At 44.4% G+C, this 26,061-nt stretch overlaps 3 protein-coding genes across 3 annotated transcripts; all 3 read left to right on the forward strand.

The window, feature by feature from the left end:
* Nucleotides 1-238: 238 nt before the first annotated feature.
* cenpn (centromere protein N) lies at nucleotides 239-2,756 on the forward strand. The gene is made up of 10 exons (XM_079579733.1): nucleotides 239-483; nucleotides 598-643; nucleotides 1,009-1,068; nucleotides 1,143-1,216; nucleotides 1,503-1,676; nucleotides 1,757-1,855; nucleotides 1,936-1,990; nucleotides 2,071-2,180; nucleotides 2,254-2,374; nucleotides 2,515-2,756. The coding sequence occupies exons 1-10, from the start codon at nucleotides 313-315 to the stop codon at nucleotides 2,631-2,633; spliced, it is 1,029 nt and encodes a 342-aa protein (XP_079435859.1). The 5' UTR covers nucleotides 239-312; the 3' UTR covers nucleotides 2,634-2,756.
* Nucleotides 2,757-3,886: 1,130 nt separating this feature from the next.
* On the forward strand, nucleotides 3,887-17,141 carry per1b (period circadian clock 1b). The gene is made up of 20 exons (XM_079579786.1): nucleotides 3,887-4,039; nucleotides 8,616-9,419; nucleotides 9,704-9,957; nucleotides 10,044-10,165; nucleotides 10,378-10,579; nucleotides 10,670-10,864; nucleotides 11,366-11,444; nucleotides 11,583-11,689; nucleotides 11,833-11,986; nucleotides 12,168-12,441; nucleotides 12,525-12,639; nucleotides 12,970-13,132; nucleotides 13,206-13,333; nucleotides 13,640-13,774; nucleotides 14,183-14,533; nucleotides 14,625-15,550; nucleotides 15,630-15,816; nucleotides 15,900-16,110; nucleotides 16,197-16,347; nucleotides 16,420-17,141. Exons 2-20 carry the CDS (start codon nucleotides 9,013-9,015, stop codon nucleotides 16,717-16,719), a joined length of 4,461 nt encoding a protein of 1,486 aa, XP_079435912.1. The 5' UTR covers nucleotides 3,887-4,039; nucleotides 8,616-9,012; the 3' UTR covers nucleotides 16,720-17,141.
* A 1,612-nt stretch (nucleotides 17,142-18,753) lies between these two features.
* pcolceb (procollagen C-endopeptidase enhancer b) lies at nucleotides 18,754-25,363 on the forward strand. The gene is made up of 9 exons (XM_079580697.1): nucleotides 18,754-18,846; nucleotides 19,771-19,879; nucleotides 21,067-21,325; nucleotides 22,221-22,345; nucleotides 22,768-22,904; nucleotides 23,004-23,644; nucleotides 24,726-24,806; nucleotides 24,882-25,052; nucleotides 25,143-25,363. The coding sequence occupies exons 1-9, from the start codon at nucleotides 18,764-18,766 to the stop codon at nucleotides 25,271-25,273; spliced, it is 1,737 nt and encodes a 578-aa protein (XP_079436823.1). The 5' UTR covers nucleotides 18,754-18,763; the 3' UTR covers nucleotides 25,274-25,363.
* The last annotated feature ends 698 nt before the right edge of the window (nucleotides 25,364-26,061 follow it).

The following is a 26,061-nucleotide window of genomic DNA, read 5'->3' on the forward strand; positions in this document are numbered from 1 at the left end:
AAAATTATGGCGTTATCTGTAAAGTTAATAATTAATAATTTCCATCCACCTCTAAATCGTTTCTTTCTCGAGTTGTTTTCTGAGTAACGTGACACTCCAGCCCCGCAGAGGGCGCTGCAGAGTTCCTGTGTTGTGACGTGATTGGTCCATTCGAGAACGCGCTTTGTTTGGATTTTTTTTTTTTTTTGCTAGCCCGTCGTTGCTACAGTACAAGCGTTTCAGCAGGACATAAATATCAATGCATACGGGCGTTTAACTAGCCTTTACTTGCGTTTTGTGTGAATATAAAAGACGCTCTGATCTTGCCTCGAGATGGATGACACTGCCAGGCGTTTACTGCAGAGACTTGTTAGACGGATACCAAGCCATTTGCTGAGACCTACCCTTGAAAAGTGGGGTCGGCTGAAGCGGACGCAGTTGGACTCGGTGGATTTCAGCCAATCTAAGTATTCGTTGACAGAAAAGCTACTGTCAGTCTGTGAGGTCAGTTTGTTTTTTCAGTTAAAAGTGCACTTTTACATTTAGAGGGTTTGTTTATTAAACCTGGGTCCCGTGTTGTGCAGCATCCAAGCTAAACATTCAAAATGTTTCTTGCAGGAAAATGGCAGCAGTATTAAACATATCACAGAACTGGAGTTACTTTGTAAGTTATAATAATACAGATGATTTAAAGGAATAGGCCACCGTTTTTCCATACTGAGATATGTTCTTGCCTGAGCTTAGACGAGTTGATACGTACCTGTCTGGTCTTTGTGCGTGCCTGTGGAAGAGCTGGTAGCTTCCAACTTCACCCCCGTTTGGAGCTACAGGAATACATTGGGAGAGGCCTAATGCTAACAACATATTTGGTCGCTTGTCTGACTGAGGGCACGCACAAAGACCAGACAGGTACGCATAAACTCGTCTAAGCTCAGGTAAGAACATCTCAGCATCTAAAAATGGTGGCCTGTTCCTTTAGAATCATTTCCATTAGCTTGTTTTGTAAATATGTTTGCATGCTTGTTTTAGATGTAATTGACAACCCTGGAGTGGGGAAGTGGCACGCCTACCAATTTGTTGATCCAGAAGGTATTTTGTAAATTATATTTTGTTAGGTTTTATGCCATGATCTCCTTACAGCCCTGCCTTTTTTTGTTCTCTAGACGATGCTCACACTCTGGAGTTGATGCAGTTTAAAGAACAATTTAAATCCCACCTTACTGAACTTGTACAAAATGTAAGTACCTTATCCAGAATAAATGGTTAAAAAAACAACAACAACAACATGGTTTATAGGTAGGAAACACACACATCCACAGGTACTCGGTGTACGGGATCAAAAAATGATTCGTTTCGAAGCTTTTTTTGATTATAGCTCACCGAGTGATGTTTCGGGTGATAAGCCATTCAGTCTGAAGAAGGGCTTATTGCCTGAAACGTCACACACACAAAAAGATCACTGATTTAATGGCAAAAACTGTATTATTTCCATTGTCTCATTATTTATTTTGACCATTTCCTAGGTGTCTATCAAAATGAAGAAGCACACAGATGAAGCTGTATGGATTCGGCTTGCATGGGGGCAAAGTTTTTCCCCACCCAATCATTTCAAACCAACATATGTTGTTCACCATCTACAGTCTCCTTATGTTTTTATGACCAGCATGAATTCAAAACACAGGCTTCTGTTATCTCAGGTATACTAATGAATATTATGAACTGCAACTACATAAATCGTGGGTGCATTTTCTGACATGCTACATTATGTGTTTTGCAGGCCTTGGTTCTTGCCACAAGACACCAGGCAGTTAAGAATGCCAATCTCAGTGGAAAGCTCAACGCTATCAGAGATCTGCTCATGAGACAATATGAACATGTAATAAACCTTGTGTGTTTCAGATTGTTATCTCCCAGATTGTTCATGACTCATAATGTCCTTTTTCTTTTGCTTTATAGGTATTCCCGTCAAAATTCCCCAGCAACATTTCAGAAAACAACGAAAATACCAAAAGTGAGCCAGCATTTTTTCTTTTCAATCTAATTGATGACATGGATGAAGCCATAATAATGTTCATTCTTTGCTTTTCACAGACCCAAACATTGAACAAGAACAAGAAAAGCAGTCTTCAAACCGACTTCAAATGGCTTGTGAGGCATTTGGTGGTGGAAAGTTACCTGAAATACAGTCTGGAGTTTACAATGTATGGAAAGATGATCATTTATAGCTTTTGTTATTGAAGTAAAAATGTCAAACTGCAAGTTTCTTTCTTCCAGCTTGAGACCAAATTTCGAGGACATGCGAAGAACATGGAAGAGCGAGGGGGACCCTTCAAATGTGTGGTGACGTTTTCAGGAACCAACATACTGGAATCTCTAAGAAGCTGTGCATCTTTAGGTATAAGAATGTTGTGCCCTAAAACATGATGAAAACTCGTGTCTCGTTGCTATTGACACAAGTGTCCGCTAGGGGGAACCCCCAGACCAAAATAAACTGCAACCAGTATGGCAGGTTAATACACTGTGTTCTTTTTACAGGAATTGCTTCAACCCCAGTGACACCTGTGCTGTCATCTATTCCTCGCAAAGGAAGAAACTATTTTCTCATCACAGACAACAACCCTGGGTCTTCACAGACACAACAGCAACAGCAATGACTATGATAATGTGCATTGACTTTTCAATATTTGTATTTAGATCATATTCATTTAAGGGTTGTCAAGTTGATACAAGTTTATAAATCGAATCTCCTATAAAAGAAAATGTGGCAACATTTCTGGAATGAGAACTGTACTTTCCTATTAGCTGCTTTTTGCAGAAAAGTATGGACTTGCTTTTTGCTTTTAGCCTCTGCCGTGTTGTTTTGCTATGCAAGTAACTAAGATATCTGCGTGCCTTTCGGGCCTTGCCATACGTGGAACTATAGCAACTGGACATGACTTTACTGTGGACATGACTAATGATTAATGTTACAAAAAGGGTAACCATACTATGGTAACACTCTAAATATGAATTAGGAATATTTATAGCCTCCTTTGTCATGCTGTGTAGAGTGAAGGTCAGTTGCACATGTTTTGGCCCATGCTGTGGCCTACATTCGCTGTGTTGACGGTCGAACAGCACCCATCCCTTCAGCCGCGTGCTTCTAGAGAACATGTGACGTCACTGACTCACCAGCACGTTGTTGGGCATGCTAGAACTGAGCGCAACCGTAAGTACTGTGACTTGAGTGCACAAACAATCTGCATGATGCACGTTATTATACGCTGCCATTAAAATGCTCTTAAACTGATGTAAATAGGCCTGCAGTAGTGTCACGACTACAATAATGCAACTAATGTAGTAACACAAAACAATCAATCTTAACGTGTTGTGCGTTTTTTTATGCTGATCAGACATTTCAGTTCATGTTACTACTGGAAAATGATATAAAGCCTTGAAGAAGTGACTTTTTATCTTCCTATATGTTGTAATGCACGTTCGCCCCAGCATACCAGTCTTGTAGTAAGTTGATCCGACAGTTTTGCTCAAGTCAACATTAGCAAAAAGAGGTTTGAAATGTCTAAACCTTGATACAATCCAGTAAGTACAAACCTGTGCGCCTCTAGTCAGAGTATTACGGCCTGTGCGCTGCCTGCACGCTGCCTGGCTGTGGCCATGGGCTCTGAGCACTGGGATACGCCCATGTTCCCTTTCTCGGCTGTGCTCGCTGTGCATATGTTTACAACGTGACCACCTAGCCCCGTGCTGCTCCCATTGGCTGCTCCCTATGATCCTCGTGGCCAATCAGCAGGCTTTTGGGCGGGATGGGGCGCGGTCTCCAGACTCTGCTGACCAATCACTGCAGCCGGTTTGTTTTTACTCGGCAGAGCTCGCACATGCACGTGTGTCAATGCGTGTAAACTACTGGTGTGGGGGAGAGCAAAAGAACAAGCACAGGACGCTGAGTACTGACGGTCGATGCAGCCGGATTTTACGCTACGTATTTTTGTCTTGTAGCCTACTATCCCCCTTTTATTCTCGAGAAATACTGAGGTCGTCGTTGTCGTAAAGGATTGTTACGGTAAGCAGTGTTTTTATTTTGCTTTTTCTTTCTCTGATGTCGTTGCTAAAGAGCTAGCATGTTAGCTTCTACTTTGTAAATTGTGTCTTGATTTCACCGCTGCTGCCTCTAATGGCTATAGTTTTCTGTGGAATAGGCAGTTTATAATGTTTTCCATTTGTAAATCAACCTTTTACTGCACGCCTGTAACATTTTACATTTGATTCACGGTAATTGCAGATTTGCGTCGTGTGAGTTGCCGATTATTGTTTTCTGTGACAGCGATCTGAGATTGCTGGAATGTTGTTGACACAAATGTTCCGGTAATAATAAGTACAATTGTAGTTTAATTTAATATCATTTTCGTTTATGGGGGGTGGACGTGCGTGAGGACGTTGCACAATGACCAGGTTAGAAAATGCCCCTCTCTGATAGGTGCGTAATGCACAGACCACCCAACCAAGTGTCAGCTACTACCTGGGCCCGCACTGTTTTTGAAAATAACTTCACTCACTTTACATCTGCAAGCATCTGTGTACGTGCTGGCTTATTTTAGAAAATCACCAAATTAGGCCTGCTGCATGTAGGTTGTGTGTTCTACATTAGTCAGTCATCAGGCACATTAGATATTACCATAGCAGGTTGGGTTTTTCATTTTCATCAGCATTTTTGCAAATGAAGGTCTTGGGAGGAGGCATGGGGATGGCACAGTCAAAAATGAACAGTAGAGGTGCGATCTGTGTCAGCATCAACACTGGCTCTGACTGCCATTGTTTGGGGGGGGGGGGGGGGGGGGGTGATTCATCAGCTGTTATTTTTGATATGACTCAGTGCCCTACTGATCATGCTACAGCATAAAATTACAATATATTTGCAGGTTTATGAAGCCTGTCATCCTAAATTGGATTGCCCATTGGTGTGATACTAATTTATTAAAAGAACATTCACATGTGTGGCTCAATGTACACAGTTTGTATGTTTTGTGTTAAATACCCCTGGATGGTTTCAGTTTCTCAAACTTTACCTGAAACACAATAATCCAGTGACTCTGTGGAGCCTCAGGAGTGGCCTCTGCACCTTCATGTTAGTCCTTGTCACATTGTGAACTGTGGCAAACTATTTTTCTTCAACTGTTGTGTTCACTGGTTGGTGTGCCTTGTCCGTGTCAAATGTTACTTGGCGGCTACAAAGTGTGTTTTATTATTGGCACTGATGCTGAGAACTGACGCTGTCCAAGTTTTGATCTGGTTCAGATCTGGCTTTGCTGAGACAGTTGTTTCGGTCTAAAGGCGCACAGTGTAGTTGTACAGACAGCTCGTGCACATGAGCGTGTGCCTCGTATATGAGGTGTACAGCTACAGCCGCTGGTCTGAGATCAGCTGCATGGAGCAGATAATGCTGCGCAGAGCCGAGAGCAGCGTCTGTGCGCAGTGCGCAGAGCAGATCCAGCCTCCGCTTTGTGATTGGTCCAAGCGCTTGGACCAATCAGCGGCGAGTGCGCTCTCGGAAAACAGTGCTGCGTCCACGTGCCGTGTCTGGGGTATGTACATGACAGCGGTGTAGAGCTGCGTACACTCTGCTCAGGACAGGACAGGACAGGACACTGGTTTCACACTACGGACGCGCTTATCGGTGAGCTACATTTTATATTAATGTTTCTGCAGAGCTGTATACAATAGGGAGTGTTTATTTGGCATTGCGGCCGTTATGGTCAAACAAGCGAGAGGTTTGCTGTCAACATCGTCATGCATCTGTCTCTAAAAAGCGTCTGTATAGTAACACACGTTAAATTGAACTGCAGCGCATGTGTTTAGAGTACAGTACATTCAGTTAGTTTGTTTTTAAGTCACGCGCACAAACACTGCATCGTGACATGCCACACAAAAGCATGAATTACAAATGTTGTTGTCATGGTTAAAGTGCAGCCAGTCAAAGCTGGAGACTTTTATTGTTTGCTGTGATTGAGTATATCAGTGTTTTGGCTTTCCCCATGACACATTAACTATGTTTTATTCAGGTGAAGGATTAGATTATGTTTTATTGGTGAGCGGTGCTGGGCATTTTGTGCATTATTCTTTTCTTTTATGTTAAACCAGCCTGATTTTGCACTGACTGGGATAACAAAAACTCATTGTGTATGATGTTGCATACAACTTCAGTTGTGGAGCAGGATCACTTTACTTTTGAGGAGAGACAACAGTGCACGCAGTCACACAATACAGTCCTGGCATCTGGAGCAAGGCCATCACAAAAACAACAACTGATAATAAATCCCAAATGCAGTGGCTAAAACTGACTAGCTTTACTGTGTAAGGCTGTGTGTGCATGTAGGCGTCACATCAACACTTGTTTTCTATTAGCATAATGTCAACAGTGTAGCTGGAAAAGTGCCCAGGTAACGGATCAGGCAGCACTATTCTTCCCTGCACAATTACTGTACAGATCTGCTAAATGTAGTGAAGATTCGAATTTATAGCTACAGAAAAAATACAGTTTATATATTAGTCTGTAACTTGTTTATCTGCAATTTCACATGCATGTCGCCTGTTCCGTTGACAGCAGATGATGCTCCATGTGTCCCAGGGAGCCTCTACCGCCCACTAAGTGCATCAAAATATTACCACATGCTTTCTCCCTTCTTCTAACCTGACTGTAACCACCACTTTGTTGACAGAAATAGTGATTTTCTTTCCAGTATAATAGTTTATTCGGCTATTTAAAAAAAAAAAAAATTCTATTGTTTGTTTCTTTCTTTGTTTTATTTATTGGTTATGAGAAACGGCCATATACTTGTGCAATGTGATGTTTCAGTTTGTGCCATAGTGGACGGCTTGGCTCCTCTTTTGGCTTAGAAAACTTACTGCATATGATACGTGGTCTAATGGTTTTGCCCATTTTAATGATTGTTTGTGATGTTACTCCCTCAGTAGCCATACTGGTACAAACTACTTTCTTTGTGCTGCACTATATCTAATTGTGATTGTGATTATATTTGCAATTGCAGTTATTTGGAATTGTTATTTGCGACCATTTAAATTGGATTGCACACAAATATACTCAGAAAATCCAAAGACCCATGTGTCTCCTGGATGTCATATGTGCAGGTGGGCGGCAGGTTAGTGATTGGTGGTCCACACTTGGTCTACAGTTGGCTCAGCTCGCTGAGGGCTTTCTTGTGGTGCGTTGGCATGTCATTCCCGTGTCTGCGCCGTCTTAGCCTTGTGATCCACATCCACCCACAGGTGCACTGGGCATGTGCTCATCCGACTGCCCACTGAGATGTGTCCAGACACTTTTTGTATTGAAAGAGCTAAATTTGGTGATTTCATATATGACTAAACAGCTACACAATTCTAACATAAATATTTAGTTTCATGTGAAATTGGGACACTCAATACTCAATTTCAATACCGCAATGCAAATAGTAGCTCTATACAGTGAGCATTTTATTGCACATTGCTCAGGGAATATAGGGACATTTTCTTTAAATGACTAAAATGACACTCTCACTCAGCTACACTTACATTTCGAGACTTGATCAAAGAGAAGCTACAATATATCTGCAGAGACTATGCTTCCTGCCTGTTCCACCTGGTTTGAGATTGGTGAGGGTGACTGAAACGGCACATCCAGGTATTATATCAGCCAGAGCAGCTTTTATCACCTCCGCCCACCACCGCAGTGTGTGTCTGTGGAAGTGTGCATGGATGCCAGCCTTTTCCCATGACACCCACTTGCAAGTGAATATCACTTGCATATTTCCAGATCATGATTGCTCCTTCCCCCGCCCCCATTGGACCCATTGCACACAGTTTGTCATGTGCATCATCCATCTGGTCAGACATAATGCTTATTAGCAATTCAGAAAAAAACATGAATTTGAATTTGTCATGCAGCTCTTTGGTGAGTTTAGCCCATCTATCTGTATGTTTGCTCCTGGTAACCCCCTGAACCTGTTGCATCATGACTAGAGGTATATTTGTGCCATTCCTGCTACAGAGCTTGCATGCTGAGGTCAACAGGTAAAGACAGACCGGTGCTTACAACTATATTGGTGCGTAAAGCAGATAAAACTATGGCAGTGACGACAGAGTGATGGCCATGACTGTGCTCTCATTGCGCTTGGCCAGGCTTAAGGGATTACAGGGTGTCTTCCTCCTTGAAATAAATGGCACTAGCCTCTAACTTGCGTAGGTGGTGGCTACATTTAAACTTCTATTAGACACTCCAGCCAAATGCTGTTGAGTATTGATCCTCTGCCCCACTGTTTTGTCTGTCCTCTGAGTGAAAGGGGACTAAGCCACGATGACTTGACTGACAAACATACGTCTGTGCTGTTGGCATTAGTGCACCACGTCTATATTCAGATACTTGCATACGCATTGCTTGCACACAAGCCTATAATGCAAATAATCCATGGCTAAAGGATGGAACATGATTCCAATTTGCAACATTTAAACATTTCATGGCCAGTGTGATAGGCACTGGGGGCGAGCAAGATAAAGCATTTGTTTTTCACACCAGCAGCCCTTCAGAGATACCAGTGAGACGGACACATTCCTTCATCACTCACCCTCTTTTGTCTCTGTCGTCTCAGGTGGCCTGTAACGCTTCGAGTGGACCACGGTGGAAGAGGCGAGATCACACACTGAGTGAAGAAGACCGTTTTCTCACCCTCTCGTGTCCATCTGCCAGAGCGCTTATGCCAAACCAAAGCTGTTCTGCAGGACGCTGACTGCCACTTTCACAAAGGCACTTGTTGATTTTTGTTTGTTGGCTACATCTGTCCCTGATGGTGCACAAGTTTGCATCCAGTTCTTCTTTGTTTCCCTGTTTTTGCGAGACAAATGGATTTCTCTCCTTAGTTATTTAATCACACAAACCGCAAATATGATTCAACAAAGTATAGAGAGTAGTCCCACTTAACTCGTGGTTTAGTTTTTTTTTTCTTCCTGGCTGATAATAAATATCCACCAGCCCGACCACACTCTATTATGAGTTATGACAACTCTAAATCAACGTCCAGCAGCAGCACTCGGAGTCGGGTGGCAAGGGCTGAGGACAAAAACATTGAGCACGAAGCTGACTCTGAGAGACTAGATGCTCCTAAAAACAGTCTGTGTGGTGCCAACGCTGCCCACCAGAGGAATGGGTCTGAGGGCGGCTCCTCTTCTCCCAGCGGAGGCTCTGGATCTGGGGGCTCGTCCGGAGACCGGATGTGTCCCCACTCGGACGATATGGACGGACTGTCCAGTGGAAATGATTCTGGGGAGCGGGAGAGCGAGGGCGGCATGGAGAGGAAAAGTAGCTCTCGCGGACGCCAGTCAACACACAGCTCACACAGCTCCTCTAACGGCAAGGACTCTGGGATGATGCTGGAGACCACTGAGAGCAACAAGAGGTACAGCTCACACACTATTACACACTGTTATACACAGCACACACACTGTAGAGGTTTACATTATCATAAAAGAAAACTAAATTAATCAGATAAACCATCACTTCTGATGACCTAAAACTGTATTTTTGACCTTCTTGAGGTTTTAGATTTGGTTAACCATAAGATTAGTATCTCACGGTTTGGTGCTGCACATGCTCGTACACATGCTTAGTATGACTCAGTGCGGAGTGGACAACAGCCGTGTGGGGGCGCAGTGTCTCTAATCTTACACCTTCTTCTCTCAGCTCCAACTCCCAGAGCCTGTCCCCTCCCAGCGGCTCCCTGGCTTACAGCATGTTGTCCAACGGCTCGGAGCACGATCCGCCCTCTACATCTGGCTGTAGCAGCAACCAGTCGGCACGCCAGCAGACTCAGAAAGACCTTATGAAGGCCATCAAGGAGCTCAAACTCCGCCTCCCATCAGAACGCAAGACTAAGGGCCACACAAGCACCCTCCATGCCCTGAAATATGCACTACAGTGTGTCCGGCAGGTCCGAGGTAAGAAAAACAACTGATACTGAATATTGATTTGGAGGGAAAAAGTACAAAAAAGTAAACGGCAGTTTTTGTGCTTCTATTTACAGCTAACAAGGAGTATTACCACCAGTGGAGTGTAGAGGAGTGCCATGGCTGCAGCCTGGACCTGTCTGCCTTCACCATTGAGGAACTGGATAATATCACATCAGAGTACACCCTCAAAAACTCAGTAAGCTCATTTTCTATATGTTATGTTCTATATGTACAAAGCAAATTGTCTGAACCAACAACAAAAGACAAAACAAACAAAACATGGAAGATGTTTTTATGTAACCAGCTCAGACGCACAGAGCACTTGTTCCTCTTGTTACTTAGTAACACTGGATACCATGGAGATGTTCCTGCCTCTTTGTTCATAATGGTTTGTTTTTGTACGTTTAGGATACATTCTCTATGGCGGTGTCCTTCCTGTCCGGGCAGGTTGTCTATGTCTCACCTCACGGTTCTTCACTGCTGCGCTGCAAACCTGAGCGTCTCCAGGGCACAGTGTTCTCTGATCTTTTGGCGCCACAGGACATCAGCACTTTCTACAGCAGCACGGCCCCCTGCCGCCTGCCTACCTGGGCTTCATGCATTGGCTCTGGTGAGCATTTCAATCAAAGCTTTTGCTCAAATCCAGTCTGTAAAATACCTTCTTTATGTCGTGTCTGACCTCGCTGGTGTATTCTTTCAGCATCTCCACCCATGGACTGCACACAGGAGAAGTCCATGTTCTGCCGCATTAGCGCAGACCGGACACACGGGGGCGAGATTCGCTACTATCCCTTCCGCCTCACACCATACCAGCTGACCCTCAGAGACTCCGACGCCGCTGAGCCTCAGCCCTGCTGCCTGCTCATCGCGGAGAGGGTCCATTCGGGATATGAAGGTAATTGTCCCGCTACTCTGCTCTGAGTACACACGGCTTTGTTATGTTTGACAAAGGCTGACTGGATGAAAATGACAGATGGACCGATAAACATGGTTCTCTGCCCAAGATGAAAAACATGCAGTATCTGATGAAAACACTTTTTATATTTTGTAAAAAACAGAAGAAATTATACTCAGTTTTCTGCCAACTGATGTCACATGTATTCTAATCACACTTCTACTCCCACTTCTGCAACACATTGTCTCTGTTAGATAACCATAAGCTATGTGCAACATACTGTTGTTTCTACAGTTGTTGGAACTGTAAGCAGTTCATAATAATTATTCAGTATCACATAATCTGAAATGTGAGTGAAAATGTTTGGGTGATAGAAACTGGAAAGTGGGTATAAGTCATTGGTTTAGACATTTAAAAAGCATATTTCTGACACATAATAACAGCACAATGATAACTTGTACAGTGGATGTATTTTCATCTGCATAATCTCTCTACCTGCAGCTCCTCGGATCCCTGCAGACAAGAGGATCTTCACCACCAGCCACACCCCAAGCTGCCTCTTTCAGGAAGTCGACGAGAGGTCAGTTTCCCAACATGCTTTGCTGCGGCCCCTGCTGGTCATAATATCTTCACACATAAGCAAAATGAGAACAGTGGCTCTCGTTTTGCTGATGTTGTATTGCCAGGTGTTGTTGTTGAGTGTTTTCTGATTTTGCAGAGCTGTGCCACTGCTCGGACACCTGCCGCAGGACTTAACAGGAACCCCCCTCCTGCTGTACATCCATCCTGACGACAGGCCCATGATGGTGGCTATCCATGAGAAAAGTGAGTGTTTTTACATACAAACAAAGCAATGCAAATTAAGATAGAAAATCAAGTACTGTGTTTATTATTATTGAGAGTACCTTTCGGGGTTAAGTAAAGAGTAATGTCGTTATGCATGACCTTTCTTTTGTCGTCCTCTGCAGTCTTTCAGTTTGCAGGGCAGCCCTTTGATTACTCACCACTGAGGATGTGTGCTCGAAGTGGAGAGTATGTGACCCTGGACACCAGCTGGTCTTCCTTTGTCAACCCATGGAGTCGGAAGGTCACATTTATCGTGGGCCGCCACAAAGTCCGAACGTAGGTTGAAGCACAATTGATTTTATTCATGTGCATTGAAAGGTGCAACACTCTTGTTTATCAAAGTGATTGACTTGAAATGTGATTTTTCTTTTGTATACTCTACTTTCGATAGAGTTTCAAGCCACTATGTGAACTACAGCCCGTCCTGCTAATTGTATCGATTTCTTTGGCCCTCTAGGAGTCCACTGAATGAGGATGTGTTCACATTGCCTCACGGCTGCGACACTCCGGTCACCACCCCTGACATCGTGCAGCTGAGCGAGCAGATCCACAGACTCCTGGTGCAGCCGATTCACAGTGGGGGCTCCCAGGGATACAGCTCCCTGGGCTCCAGCGGCTCCCGTGGGTCCCACCGGTCCCACCAACAGCACCCCAGCGCCTCCGCCACATCATCCAGTGAGAGTAACAGCCCTGCCATGGACGAGGCCAGAGCCGTCGCGCTGCACAAACCAGTGAGTCTAGATTTGGGGAACAAGCACTAAAACAATGTTGCACTTGATCTTTTCTAAAATGTATTTATTTATCTGTCTTTTAGATGACTTTCCAGCAGATCTGCAAAAATGTTCATACGGTCAAAACCAATGGGCAACAAGTTTTTATTGAGTCACGCAACAGGCCACTACCAAGAAAAACCACCAACACAGGGACAGGTAATGCCTGAAGAAATATAAAGCCACACTGCGGAACATTCCAGGTGTATTTTGCCATGTCACGGTTGCAGGATTCTAACATAAAGCATTTGAAAGACTTAATCACTTTAAACCTCATGTTTGGATACCCTTTAGCACATACAAATGAAGTCGATCAAAATCGGGTCATTATGAATGTTTTGTCCACAACAGATGAGCGGTTAGCACTAGCATGAAGCTAACGTTGCAAGTACAAATTGGGGCGTTTCACAGTGTGGCTTTTTAAAGACATGTTTTACAGTTAAGTAGTTGAACATGGATGGATATTTAATGCTTTCTATTGTCCTGCAGGTGTGGCGAGTAGCCTTCGTGCCATCAGCAGTGACCCTGTGAGAGGATTGATAGCAGATATGGCCAAGCCTCCCAAAGCCCTGGCCCCTGCCCCTCTGGTTCAAAAGGAAGCCACTACAGGCTACTCTTACCAGCAGATCAACTGTCTGGACAGCATCATAAGGTATGTGCTCATGTCCCACCCATCGCCACATTTGACACTTGACACTTGAGTGAGCATGTTTTGGTTTGCACAGGTACCTGGAGAGCTGTAACATTCCCAACACAGTTAAACGAAAGTGCGGGTCCTCCTCCTGCACTGCCTCCTCAACATCTGATGATGACAAACAAGAAGCTGCTGGCACTAACACAGGTGCCAATGCCAATAACTTTGCCTGCCTAAATTAATTTATAATTTACATCAACTTGCTTCTCTTATGGATTCATTGTTTTTATTGTACTGATTTGCATTCTCATTTACTTATGTTCATCTACAGGCGCATATTAATAAATCAGAATATATTGGAAAGTTACATATACGTATTTCAGCAGTTTGATAACAAATATTTCGTAGTGAACTTGCTTTGAATTGTTCTAATGAAATATTTGTACTTTACTACTAAATTGTGGTTTATTGATATGTGCCTGTAGTCCAGCTTTGACTCATAATTTGTTGCCATTTTCCTTGTAGGCCTTGTAGGGGAGCCGTCTTCACTTCCGCCGCTGACCTTAGCCACAAAAGCAGAGAGTGTAGCATCAGTAACATCGCAGTGTAGCTTCAGCAGCACCATCGTCCATGTGGGAGACAAAAAACCTCCTGAATCTGGTGGGCATCACTGTTACTTTGGTTTACTTCATAACAGTTTACAATTTTAATAACAAAAGGTCAATAACAAAGTGATACAGCAAACACAGGTCCTCTATTGGCACGTTTTATAAAACCATATGAAAGGGGCTTGGAACAAGACCATAAAAAATGATTGTCTCAAAGAAGTTAAAGTTTGATCATTTGTTTCATTGGCGAAGAAAGACGTGAGCTCAAGATTGGGCTATCCAAAACAACACAAACAAAAGTCCAAACATCTGTGTTAAACATATAAGTGACTTACATGTCCCAACTGTGGAGTATGTTCCACTGGGCATCAAATTCAAGAAAGAGATACAAAGACAGACTATGCTTCAACAAAGTACTGAGGTGAATTTGTTTGTGACGAAGTATTGATCTCCTTTGCAGATATCGTTATGGAGGAGGCGCCAACGATTCCCACTCTGGCTGCTCCTAGCACTGCCCCTACCCCTTGTGCTAGTGTGTTTACTCCTCCAAGCAGCAACACAATCGCTGCCCCCTTGCCCCCTCCTCCCCCACCACCTCCCCCTCAGGCCACTCAGTCAGAGCGGGACACCCGCAGAAGTGGCAGTGGGGGCCGCCTTGGGCTCACCAAGGAGGTGTTGTCTGCCCACACCCAGCAGGAGGAGCAGGCTTTTCTGGATCGCTTCAAAGATCTCAGCAAACTGCGAGTGTTTGACCAGACCACATCTTCCACTGTGCACTGTCCCACCCCAGCTACCAACCCCCTGTCCAGAGGTAACCTGGGCACATGAGCCCAAAAAGTGTTCAAGTTATATGCAGTTACAAGGGGAGTGGGCTAGTCATGTTTTGCTTTCTTTGTCTTTAGGTGTGCGTTGTTCCCGTGACTACCCGGCTGCCGGGGGAAGTACTGGTCACCGTCGTGGTCGTGGGGGAAAGAGGCTGAAACACCAGGAGTCCTCCGACCAGCACAGTTCTATGGGGAGCCACAGAGACCCCAGGCCTATGCCCATGACCATCCCTCTGGGCCCCCCCACTACCTCCTCTTCTTGGCCTTCTGTCGGCTCCCAGGCCAGCATTCCCTCAGCCCCATTTCCTCCTGGGATGCTTCCAGTCTACCCTATCTACCCTCCACTCACACAGCCACTGCCTGTGTCTGATCCAACACGATTCCCCCCGACGCCGATTGTTCCTCCTATGATGGCGTTGGTGCTGCCTAACTACATGTTCCCTCAGGTGGGACAGGTGGGACAGATGGGACAGATGGGACAGATGGGACAGATTGGACAGATGGGACAGATGGGACAGATTGGACAAATGGGACAGATTGCACAGATTGGACCGGTGGGACAGATGGGACAGGTGGCTCAGCTGGCACAGCTGGCACAGGTGGGACAGATGGGACAGATGGGAGCACCCATGTCCCAGCCAGGGCCCACTGCTGGACACTTTTTTAATCCTAACTTTGCGTACCCAGGCACCACTGCAGTTCCTGGGCCAAGTGCCATTTGTAACCCTCTTCCAATACCTGGTGCTCCCTCTCGCAGCAGCACCCCCCAGTCTTACAGTCACACCCCCGCTGAACGTGAAGGGGCGGAGTCCCCTCTGTTCCAGTCACGATGCTCATCCCCCCTCAACCTGCTGCAGCTGGAAGAGTCGCCCAGTAACAGACTGGAGGTGGCCACTGCACTGGCAGGGTCACAGCAAACCCCTCCCTCTGCACAGGGAGGGACCCCTGGAGCACAGAGCACTTCCAACCAGTGTGCCGAGGCCAGCTCCAAAGACAATGAAAATGTAAGACTTTGCTCTGAATTCAACAAGGTACATTTATATACGTGTCAAACTAAGCCTCTAAAACTTTATTACTCTTCAGGGTGAGGCCAATGATTCCAACCAAGACGCTATGTCAACTTCCAGTGACCTACTGGACCTGCTGCTACAGGAGGACTCCCGCTCCGGGACGGGGTCTGCCGCCTCAGGATCAGGATCTTCCGGGACACGCTCCTCCGGCTCTGGTTCTGGCTCCAACGGCTGCAGCTCATCCGGCACCGGCTGCACAAGTCAGTTACCACCCCCCCAGATAAAACACTTACCCCCCCTCAGACAAGACACTTACCCCCTTTCTCTCATTTATTGTCAGCAGGCAGCAGCCAGGGCAGCCACACCAGCAAATACTTTGGCAGCATTGACTCCTCGGAGAATGATCACTCTCGCAAACAGCCAGCAGGGGGCAGCAGCAGTGCTGGAGGAGATGGAGAAGAGCAGTTCATCAAGTGTGTCCTGCAAGACCCAATCTGGCTGCTCATGGCCAACACTGATGACAAGGTGATGATGACGTACCAGCTGCCAGTCAGGTAAGACACGGGACTTCCTACTGTCTGTTATTAGCTTGCCCGTTTCTGAAGTCCAGCTGCTCAATGTATGATTGTGTGTGCTTTAGGGACAGGGAAACAGTGCTGCGTCAAGACCGCGAAGCTCTCAGAAACATGCAGAAACAGCAGCCACGCTTCACAGACGAACAGAAGAGAGAGCTGAGTCAAGTGCACCCCTGGATCCACACAGGACGCCTGCCGCGGGCCATCAACATCTCTGTGAGTATACACGCCTCTGCCTGCCAGGCCACGTGTTCCATTCAGATGACACTGACTGTGTCTGTTTCACAGGGCTGCACCGGCTGTAAGTCTCCCCCCTCTCTGCTCCCCACTGAGCCGTTCGATGTCGAGATTCATGAGATGGAGCTGTGCAATGTGCTGAAGTCTGAGGAGTGTGATCCTGGAAAGGGCAAGAAAAATCAAGAGATAATCATGGACTTGCCTCACCAAGAGGAGGATGAGGATCAAGACACGGTGCAGAAAACAGAAAAATCAGCATTAGCAGATGCTAGAGAACATGAAAGGACAATCTCCAACAGCAATGATGAGAAAACGGAGACTGCTCGCACTGAGTCTCACATGGTTCTGTAGGAGAGTTCAAATGTTTGCTATTATGATGTGCCAGGGCAATTCCAAACCAGCCTCACCGGGACGCCACACTGGGCTGCATTTGGACATGTTCAGGGCATTCTTGTATTAAACAGTTGTTTACTGTCTGACTGAGGGGCCATCTCAAAAGACTGAATATAAAATGCCTTGGAAAGCGCAGGCCGTCAGCTTTGAAGAGTGAATAAGGACATTCCCTCATTTGACCTCATTGACTGGCCATATTTATTGTCTGTAAAATAGGAATAAGATGGGGACTACATGGGAATGTACTTTTACATAAATGCTCTTGCTCACTCTGTTCTCATCAACATCTAATTCATCCATGAATCTGCTCAGCTCTTCAACTTCCTGCTGGTGTTGAATGTTGCTCCAGCTGATTGAGAGTCTGTTTCCAACTTTTTATACATATATAAAGAAAAAAACAAAATGTACAGTGAATCGTGTTTGACTTTATTTTATAAAAATGTATACTATTTTTATACTTTGGTCCACTGCTAACAGAAATGTCATTTGTCTCACATACAGTGATGTTCTATGATTATTGCATTACAAAAACCATCACATCTGTAATCAAAGCCATGTTTTTGCTGCTTTGGGTCATGTACAGTTATGAAGGTGAGGAAGTGTCTATCAAAATGCTCGATCTGCTTTCACTTTGACAGCACCTTGGAAGCTACAAAGCCAGTGGGACAGATTTGGTGCCTGTGCTTGATCAAAATGGACATTATAAATAATGGGTGCGGAATTCTCTCTTCAGTCTTTCCTCTTTGTGACGCTTAACTTGGTCATGTGGTCTCCTATACTTTCCGGCGTCCCGTGATGTCTGCACCACTTTCTTAATATTTTGTGAAATTGTTTGTACGAAAAACAATAAAATGTCAAAGACCTTACTCTGAACTCCCTGACCGTCTTTCGGTGCGCAGCAAGTTTCATGATTGCGTTTCCTTGCGTCTATTTCTGTTGGTGTTTTGCAACTGTCGGCGTGGAGACACAAAGCGAGCGGATCTGGGCAGCTGTTTGTGAGCCGAACCACAGGCTGCTTCTGTTGGAACTGTGGGTTGAGCCGGAGTGGTCACCGCAGCCCAAAAAAGACAATGGCATGCCAGGGTGTACACAAAGCTGCTGAAGCGACTTTGGATCATTGATGATTATAGGGATTACACAATCACTTTTAAAATACAATAGCTTTTATGTGGAGCTGTAGTTAAAAAAAAAACTCATGTTTTACCAAGTGTTATCATACACCCAGTAACTAGCTTTAGCGACATAGCCCAGGAGAATAAGTAGTGGCACACATGTAGTGCACTGTCAGCTTCATGACCTCAACTATTGGCTCTGAATGTCCCCCCCACTATTCACCCCCTTTCACTCAATACTGCCCTGTCCAATAGAGCATGTAGAAGAACCATCTTTAAAGCAACACTACAGAAGATTTCAGGTTATGAACTGCTAGCTTAAGTGTTGTAAAACTCCAAACGCTTGCAATACAAACAATGGCTACATTTATTGTTTGCATTTTCATAGTGAAGCATTTGGAATGGACCTAATGTACTGTCTGTATTTACGCTTGTTTGACAATCAAAGCAGCTACGTTTCCATGGAGATGAGCCGGTGATGCTCCGCCCACCTCCAAGAGGCGAGTCAGGTCTGAAGAGAGACGAGCCGCTCACAGGAAAAATGAATCATTTTAGAGGTTTGCTTTTTGTTTTCTTTCTTTTTTTACCAATAAAGCACCCGACAAAGCACATACTTTTTGGTGGAATGTTACACAGTGTTGCTTTAAAAGAACACATTCCACTTAACCCTATGTTATTTATCTTTTGATCAATCAATAGAGTGTGCATATAACTGATACTGGCGTCAGGTAAGCGTACACACAGTTAACCGACCCCAAGTTCAGCTGCACTGCCACTTCCTGCGTGAGTGACCCCGCCCACTTGCCACGCTCCCCCACGCCTCTCCTTGGACCTCTCCAAGCTCCCTCACTCCCTCCTTCTCTCCTTCTCTAGCCTCTGAGGACAGCACCATGGAGTTCAGGGTGTGGGACATCTGCTGGTTTCTCCTACTGACCCTAGGATGGACCAAGGCTCAAAGTCCAACTAATACCAGGTAAATTTGTTGCTAACACATTTTAATCTTCAAGCTTTCTGCCAAGGAGCTCTTCCACATCTTACCTACTGCACGTGTCAAAACACTTTTTAAACAGGGATTCGCTATAGTTTGTTTATCTGTGCTGGTAGCAGTCTAGCCACTGAAAGCACACTAGGAATTAAGTGGTTGCTTTGTTGAGAAAATGTGGTTGGCATCCTCCAAACAAAAAAAATGTCTGTGGACAATTTTGAGGGCAATATCAGTGATTCATATAAATCAATTTTCACGAAGGCTGTGTGAGGCTTGTATTATTGTTTACGCACTTGGGATGTAAATTCATTTGAGGGACAAACACATGCTTGTGGGCTTTCCATTTCCAAGATGGAAGGGCCAAATGTGGTCGTTGCATTCCAGTGTAAAATGATCAAAACAAAAGTACATAATCAAAACTTCTGGCAAGGGGAATGAAGCAGTAAAAGTGTGCTGTAATGTTGCAAGTGAGCTACACAGTTGAGGAAAATATCAATTAAACAAGGGAAGGAGACTTGGTGGACTTGAAATTAAATGTTTAGGAAAGTTTGGCTCTTTGATCTGTGTTTATCTGAGTGGGTGTGTGTCACCAGACGCCATGTGTGACCAATGCTGTAGTGCCATTCATTATTTTACTTTCTTCAGGCATACTTTGAGGAGAAAATTCATGGTATTTTATGTATATTGGCAGTTTTTAGGGTTTACTTTGACCAAGTTATGAAAAACAGCGTCCAGGAAACTGAAAGTAGAACAGAGGCGGCCTGTCCCGGTGCGGTTTGCAGCGTGTATGTCCCACTGCATGTGTGCACAGCCCCTCATTACTCTGTATAGTTACATAAGCAACCTGCATATTCATGTTTTTGACTCTACATTTACTGCTGTAACTAATAGTGACTTCTGGTTTTGCTTTAGGCCAGTTTTTAACTGTGGAGGACATTTGGTGACAGATTCGGGCATCGTGGCCAGTGAGGGCTTCCCCAGCCACTACAAACCCAACAGCAAATGCATCTGGTACATCACTGTGAGTCCAGAGGAATGATACATGTCAAATGTAGAGGATCAAATGAAAATCAACAGGACTTGAGTTATTCTCATGAACATTATCAATCTCATGATCTATGTTAATGTATGTTAATGCCTCATACCTCACATTAACTTGAAAAATGTGGTAAGATATCCCTTCTGTAGCTAAAACTGCCTTGGGGCAGGCTGACTGAGACTTGTATCACTCTCCAACCATTATCACTTTATGCATCATTCATATACACAGACAGTGATTGGAGTTTTGCACGAGACATTAGAGCAGGGCTGGGATCAAATAATCCGAATTAAGAAATAACATGATGGTTATTCATCCAAGTAGAGGACAATGTCCATGTGAAAAACATTAAAGGAAATGCTTCTCCCATTAGTGCTTCCAGGTGTTTTCTTCTATTATCAGTAATCGATGCCTCTGTTACTAGAATTCAAAGTACTCACTGCATCTGTAACTTTAGACTACTGGCTTTGCTCAATCCTAAAACCTCTCAGCAGACGCTGTGGGGTTGATAAGGAATTTCTTGCAACCTCAACCCACAAAGCCTGCTCCAATAAAATGCCACTGACACCCTCCATTGATGACAGCCTCAGAGAGGAGTTGGTCTGCCACACCCACCTACAGGAAACAAGGAAGGGACAAAGGAGAAGGTATCCGGGCAAGACCCGCAGCTAAGCCACACATGCCTGGCTAATGGACGTTCACTGGAGAATAAAACAGATTAACTACTAAACTCTGAAAGACTGTTGTGGAGCGGAGGGAGCTGCGCAGGAGGAAAAGGAAGGAGGAAGTGGAGGGGCTGACCAGTGCAGGACACCACGCTCTAAAACAGGGCAAACCCAGGAGGCGCTGCACCGTTTCAGAGGATCAGAGGAGGTTTCCTCCAGGTGCTACGGTTTCCCCAACCTCCAAAAACATGCTGGTCAGGTTGACCCACAGTGGTGGAGCGGCTCAGTCACAGCATGAACACAATTTAAGAAATAAATAGGGAAAAATAAAGCACTTGCCTCACGTGTCTTCTATTTAGGCCGACATTTGAGCAAATTAGTATTATTTTTTCACTATACTTATATTGTTTATATTTTTGCATAATGTGTAAGGCTTAGCTTAAACATATCTGTAGAGTAAGAAATATATTCACTGAATGAATTACAATATGTCCTTCACCCCAGGTGCCCGAGGGTCACGTGGTCATGCTGTCTTTTCGCCTCTTTGACATGGAGGCGGACCCCACGTGTCGCTATGACTACCTGGATGTGTACAATGGTCACACCCGCCTCGTGCAGAAGTTGGGCCGTTTCTGTGGGACCTTCCGGCCCGGAGCGCTTATCTCCACCTCCAACACCATGATGCTGGAGATGATGTCTGATGAGTCTACCTCTGGACGAGGGTTCTTGGCCTATTTCAGTGCTGGCAAGCCACACGTGGAAGGTTTGGGGAATAATCATTAAAAGACAGAACTAATGTGGCCTACAAGTTTATTTGATGTTATGTTATAAACTATTTCAGGGGATAAAGATGTATGTAAGATATGTGTGATAGTCATACAGACGTGACCAGCTGCACATTTTGAACAGCACTGTTGTTTCTTGGACTGCACTTTCCACATGACAGTAACTCATTACTCTGGTCAAATTTTGAATTCACAAGAGTCAAAAGACGAAGTCAAATTTGAAAACACTGAATAAAAGGCCTAAATTTGAAATGTTAAAAAGCCAACATTTCACCAAATAAATAGAAAATATATTCATTATTATTTATTATATGATTGATATTTTTATTGTTGACAAATACATGAACATAAAATGAATAAACATGATGTGAGTTTGCTGAGAGCGGCTCACCTCAGACCTGGCTGTAACTTTACTGAGAGCGGGACATCTCCCGCTCGTCTCCATGGAGATGTTGGCTAAAGCCAGTCAAATATGAGATTTAGATTCAAGATTCAAGATTTTTTATTTGTCAAACTATGTGAATGGTTTGAAATTGTATTTCTCTTATCCTTGATAGGTTAGGTCTTCATCCAAATCCCTTCTTTGATCACCCACTGCAAAAATGGTATTTTCTATGTCAGCTTGACTTTAGGAGCATGTTTTGTATTGCTGGCAAGTGTCATCCAAAATGTCACACAGTGTGCCTTTAAAACTAATGAACTTTGGCCTATAGACGTAATTACGCCTTTTCATCTCGAATGGTGCCCCCACTCGGCGTGATGTGATGTTAGAATGTAACTGATTAGGCCCAGAGCGTGGCCTCATGGTGTGTCATGTCTGTTCTTTCTATTGTTGAAATGATTCCTTATAACTAAGTTACTGTTATCTCGCAGAAAACCAGTTCTGTGGCGGCCGACTCACCAAAGAACAAGGCTCTGTGAAAACCCCCAACTGGCCTAACTCCAATTACCCAGCAGGCATCAGCTGCTCGTGGCACATCACCGTGGAGCCCAACAATGTCAGGCTACAGTTTACTTCTTTGCTGTCATAATGATGCATTTATAATAATTCTATGATCATTTAATAGCATTAGCCTTTGGTGTGCACCAGGTGTGTTGACTGAGGTTTGATTTGAAGAAAAGGCCGGCTGTATGTAGTGGTAAAGGGGCCAATTTCGGGGAAAACTTCACAAATTTGAAAATGAAAGCGTTCATTGAGAGGCAGAGGTGTGTTCATGCAAACAGCCAAGAGATTTGAGCGTGAGCATATGGGAAAGGGGGCGGGACTCAACAGCAACTAAATGCCTTTCTTTATGTAAGAAACCAGCTCCTTTTCTGGATGAAAAAGAAAATCACCTCAGTCTGAAAGCCATTGAACTGAAGAAATGGCATCATCATAAAATGTTTGCAGTAATATATCTGTTCTGTTTATTTCATGCAGGTGATTGAGGTCAAGTTTGAGAAGCTGGATTTGGAGCCTGATACGTATTGTCGATATGACTATGTGGCGCTGTTCAATGGCGGAGAGAGAGACGACTCTAGAAGAATAGGCAAATTCTGTGGAGATACTGTCCCGGGGTAAGCAGCACTGCATTACTTAAACTCTATTTCGCATGCAATTTAACAAAGCTAATGCTGCAGATAACTTTTGACATCCACCTGTCTGATTTTTAACAGATCCATAATAACCAATGGAAACGAGCTCCTGGTGCAGTTTGTGTCTGACCTCAGCGTGACAGCGGACGGCTTCATGGCCCTCTATAACAGCGTCCCCCGCGGTTCCCGCAGACCCACCGCTGGGGGGGACTTCATATTCCGCTCCCCCACCTCCAGCTCCGCCTCCAAACCCACCCCCAAGCCCACCAAGCCGACCAGACCTGCCCGACCCACTCCTAAACCAAAACCAGGAATCAAGCCTATTGTTAAACCAGTGAAGCCCAAAGTGACTCTGCCTTTGAAGCCTCCTCTTCGCAAACCTACCCCTAAACCAGGAGTGAAACCGACCGCCAAACCCAAACCAACCAGACCCTCTCCCCCGGTAAAGAAGCCTACGAGAAAACCCGTGGTGAAACCTGGAGTCAAAGCCACACCGAAACCAAAGATCATCAAACCCACACCGAAAACAAGTGTCAAGGCTAAACCGACCAAAAAACCCGCTCCCAAAGTCAAGCCTGTGATAAAAGCAGCCATTAAACCAGTCAAACCTACGACTAAAGCTGGACTGAAGCCCACGGCCAAACCAAAGGCGAAGCCCAAGGTGACCCCCAAACCAGGAGTTAGAAAGACAGTGACCAAGAAACCCGCGGTCAGCACGAAACGTGAGTAACACTCAAGGCCCATCGTTCGGGCGTGAACTTCGTGGAGCCTTTATTCACCTATTTTACATTTTTGAGTTAGAATTAAGATTCAGGTCACAATCCACATTTTAAACTTCTACAGGAGCATTAAAGGTGCATTATGCAACTTTTTAAAATATATATATTTGCACATATTTGACCTTGTGGTGACCCAGCGCCTGAAGTAGTGGTTACCATGGCGTCTTTACTTTCCATCATAGTGGTCTCCAGGATCAATTGACCCTGTGAATGACTTCAAATCATAAAAAAGCCGACCAAGAAGTGACTTCCTGTTTCGATCCAGCACACCAAAATAAAAGCACCATCTTATTCATTACTTCAGCAGTTCATTAGTTCAACTTTCTTTCTGCCGAACTATCAACAGGTAAAACACTTAAAATGTGCGTATTTAATTATATTCTTGTAATATTGCAAGTACTTGCTGAACTAACCAATGAGATCAGCTGTGTGCTTTTATTTTGGCGTGCTGGATCGAAACAGGAAGTCACGTCTTGGGCGGCAGTGTTATGATTTGAAGTTATGCAGAGTCAGTTGTTTGGAAGGTTTTCTCTGCTGACGGACCCTCACGCCAGAAAACCTTCCCAACAATTTATCCTGGAGCATTGTAGAGGCCACTGTGATCAAAAGTAAAGCCACGCTGACCACTCATATAGACGCTGGGTCACTACAAGGTCAAATACGCACTAATATCAACTTTTTTTCTCCCATTAAAAGTTGCATAATGCACCTTTAACATTTGTAGAGGATTGAAATTTGAACTGTCCCAACAAGAGTCACATTCATTTCATTCAAAACATGTTTGTGGAGGTCTGAACTACAGGGATGGCGTATTTTGAAGATAGGATATAGATGTTTGCAAGAGTATTGTAAATAACTATCATTCAAATTGCAATTTCGATTTAAATGGGATACATTTTGCAACTATTATAGATATAGGCTTATTATTTCATTCATTTCATTCATAGAGAGCATAAAAAAAGCATAAAAAAAAAAAACCTACTGATATTTTTCGAATGTAAAGAGCCTGTTTCTGTATTTACAGCATTACCACTGAACCCACTCTGCACACAGAGCTGTAAGAGGACAGGAACTCTTCAGTCCAGCTTCTGCCCGAATGACTTTGGTGAGCTCTAAAAGTCATAAACAATCAATATGATCAGCTTTTACTTTGCTCTCATCACCACTTGTTTCCCTGTAGTCATCACGGGTAAAGTTACGTCTATAACCATGGGTCCGCGAGGCTCGGCCACATTGGAAGTGTTCATCATAAAGGGATTTAAAACTGGGCGGCTGAATATCTCTCGGTCAGGCCCCGTCATGTCGGTCAGTCTGCACTCCACCTGCAAGAGGTGTCCAGGCCTCATCAAAGGTACAATGTCTTATTTCAGCTTTTTAACACCTGAACACTTGAGGAATTCGATTAATGCTGTTTTTTTTTTTTTTTTTGCTTGTCCTGCAGGGCGTAATTACGTGTTAATGGGGAAAGTGGACGCACAGGGCAACGGGCAGCTGACGCCGTCCAGCTTCACCCTCCTCTACAAACCCATTCACGCCAAAGCACTGGTCAACCTGAGCCGCAAACAGTGCTGACCCCACGGCCCCGCCCACCAAACCCAACAGCCGCCGTCACTTCAAGGGGGAATGTAAAACAAGAGACCAAACACATGTATTTTTTACACATTTTACTGCACATTTTTTTATATACATTTGACTATAATTTCACTTTTACTATGTTTTTTGCCTGTAAATTATAATTGTTATTTTTAAGTCAGAAAATAAACTGCACAATACTGGTAAGCCTGTTATTTTATTTTAGTTGCAATAGCCTACATTTGAGCAACAGTGCTCAACTTGTAGACACGAGGGAAAAAGTAGCTGACAACAGGTAGAGCGTCTTGTGACAGTACAGAGCGGTGTTGGTTTGATTGTAGCTGGGTTCATAGATGGAATATACAAAAATGTTGCCTATGTGGAAAATCTACACTGTGAACGTTGTATCATTAAAAAAAAAAAGTGTTTTATGTCAAAGTTTACCTGCAATGAACCAGCCAAAAGAGGAGATTTCCAAAAGTCCCCTCGCCCAGTGTGGTAGGTCGGGGTTGGCAGTCAGCACCGAGAGGATTCCCATCACCAACAGATATATGGGGATGAGTGGCTCCCGCGGGCAATCATACAGATACAAAGCCCCTATAGGAGAGATGAAACTGCATAAATGCTGTACAAAACAAAAGTGAAGAAACAAATTGTCTCACCTATTACGATTTGGGCGATGGAAAGGGCACTGGTGATCAGTCTCGACCATGCTGACGAGACAAAAAGATGTGTTTTGAACAGTTGGCTACATAAACACATGAAGAAATGGACTAACCTTTAAATTC

Source organism: Gobius niger (assembly GCF_951799975.1).
Source record: "Gobius niger genome assembly, chromosome: 21".
In the NCBI taxonomy this organism is placed as follows: Eukaryota; Metazoa; Chordata; class Actinopteri; order Gobiiformes; family Gobiidae; genus Gobius; species Gobius niger.

Excerpts from the sequence above, each read along its gene's own strand:
- cenpn (XM_079579733.1), top strand. The coding sequence starts at position 313 with ATGGATGACACTGCCAGGCGTTTACTGCAGAGACTTGTTAGACGGATA. Across the intron at positions 484-597 it reads AGCTACTGTCAGTCTGTGAG|GAAAATGGCAGCAGTATTAA; the intron begins GTCAGTTTGTTT and ends TGTTTCTTGCAG. Across the intron at positions 1,991-2,070 it reads AAACAACGAAAATACCAAAA|ACCCAAACATTGAACAAGAA; the intron begins GTGAGCCAGCAT and ends TGCTTTTCACAG.
- pcolceb (XM_079580697.1), top strand. The coding sequence starts at position 18,764 with ATGGAGTTCAGGGTGTGGGACATCTGCTGGTTTCTCCTACTGACCCTA. Across the intron at positions 19,880-21,066 it reads AATGCATCTGGTACATCACT|GTGCCCGAGGGTCACGTGGT; the intron begins GTGAGTCCAGAG and ends CCTTCACCCCAG. Across the intron at positions 23,645-24,725 it reads ACCCGCGGTCAGCACGAAAC|CATTACCACTGAACCCACTC; the intron begins GTGAGTAACACT and ends CTGTATTTACAG.
- per1b (XM_079579786.1), top strand. The coding sequence starts at position 9,013 with ATGAGTTATGACAACTCTAAATCAACGTCCAGCAGCAGCACTCGGAGT. Across the intron at positions 10,865-11,365 it reads GGTCCATTCGGGATATGAAG|CTCCTCGGATCCCTGCAGAC; the intron begins GTAATTGTCCCG and ends CTCTACCTGCAG. Across the intron at positions 15,551-15,629 it reads GCTCCAAAGACAATGAAAAT|GGTGAGGCCAATGATTCCAA; the intron begins GTAAGACTTTGC and ends ATTACTCTTCAG.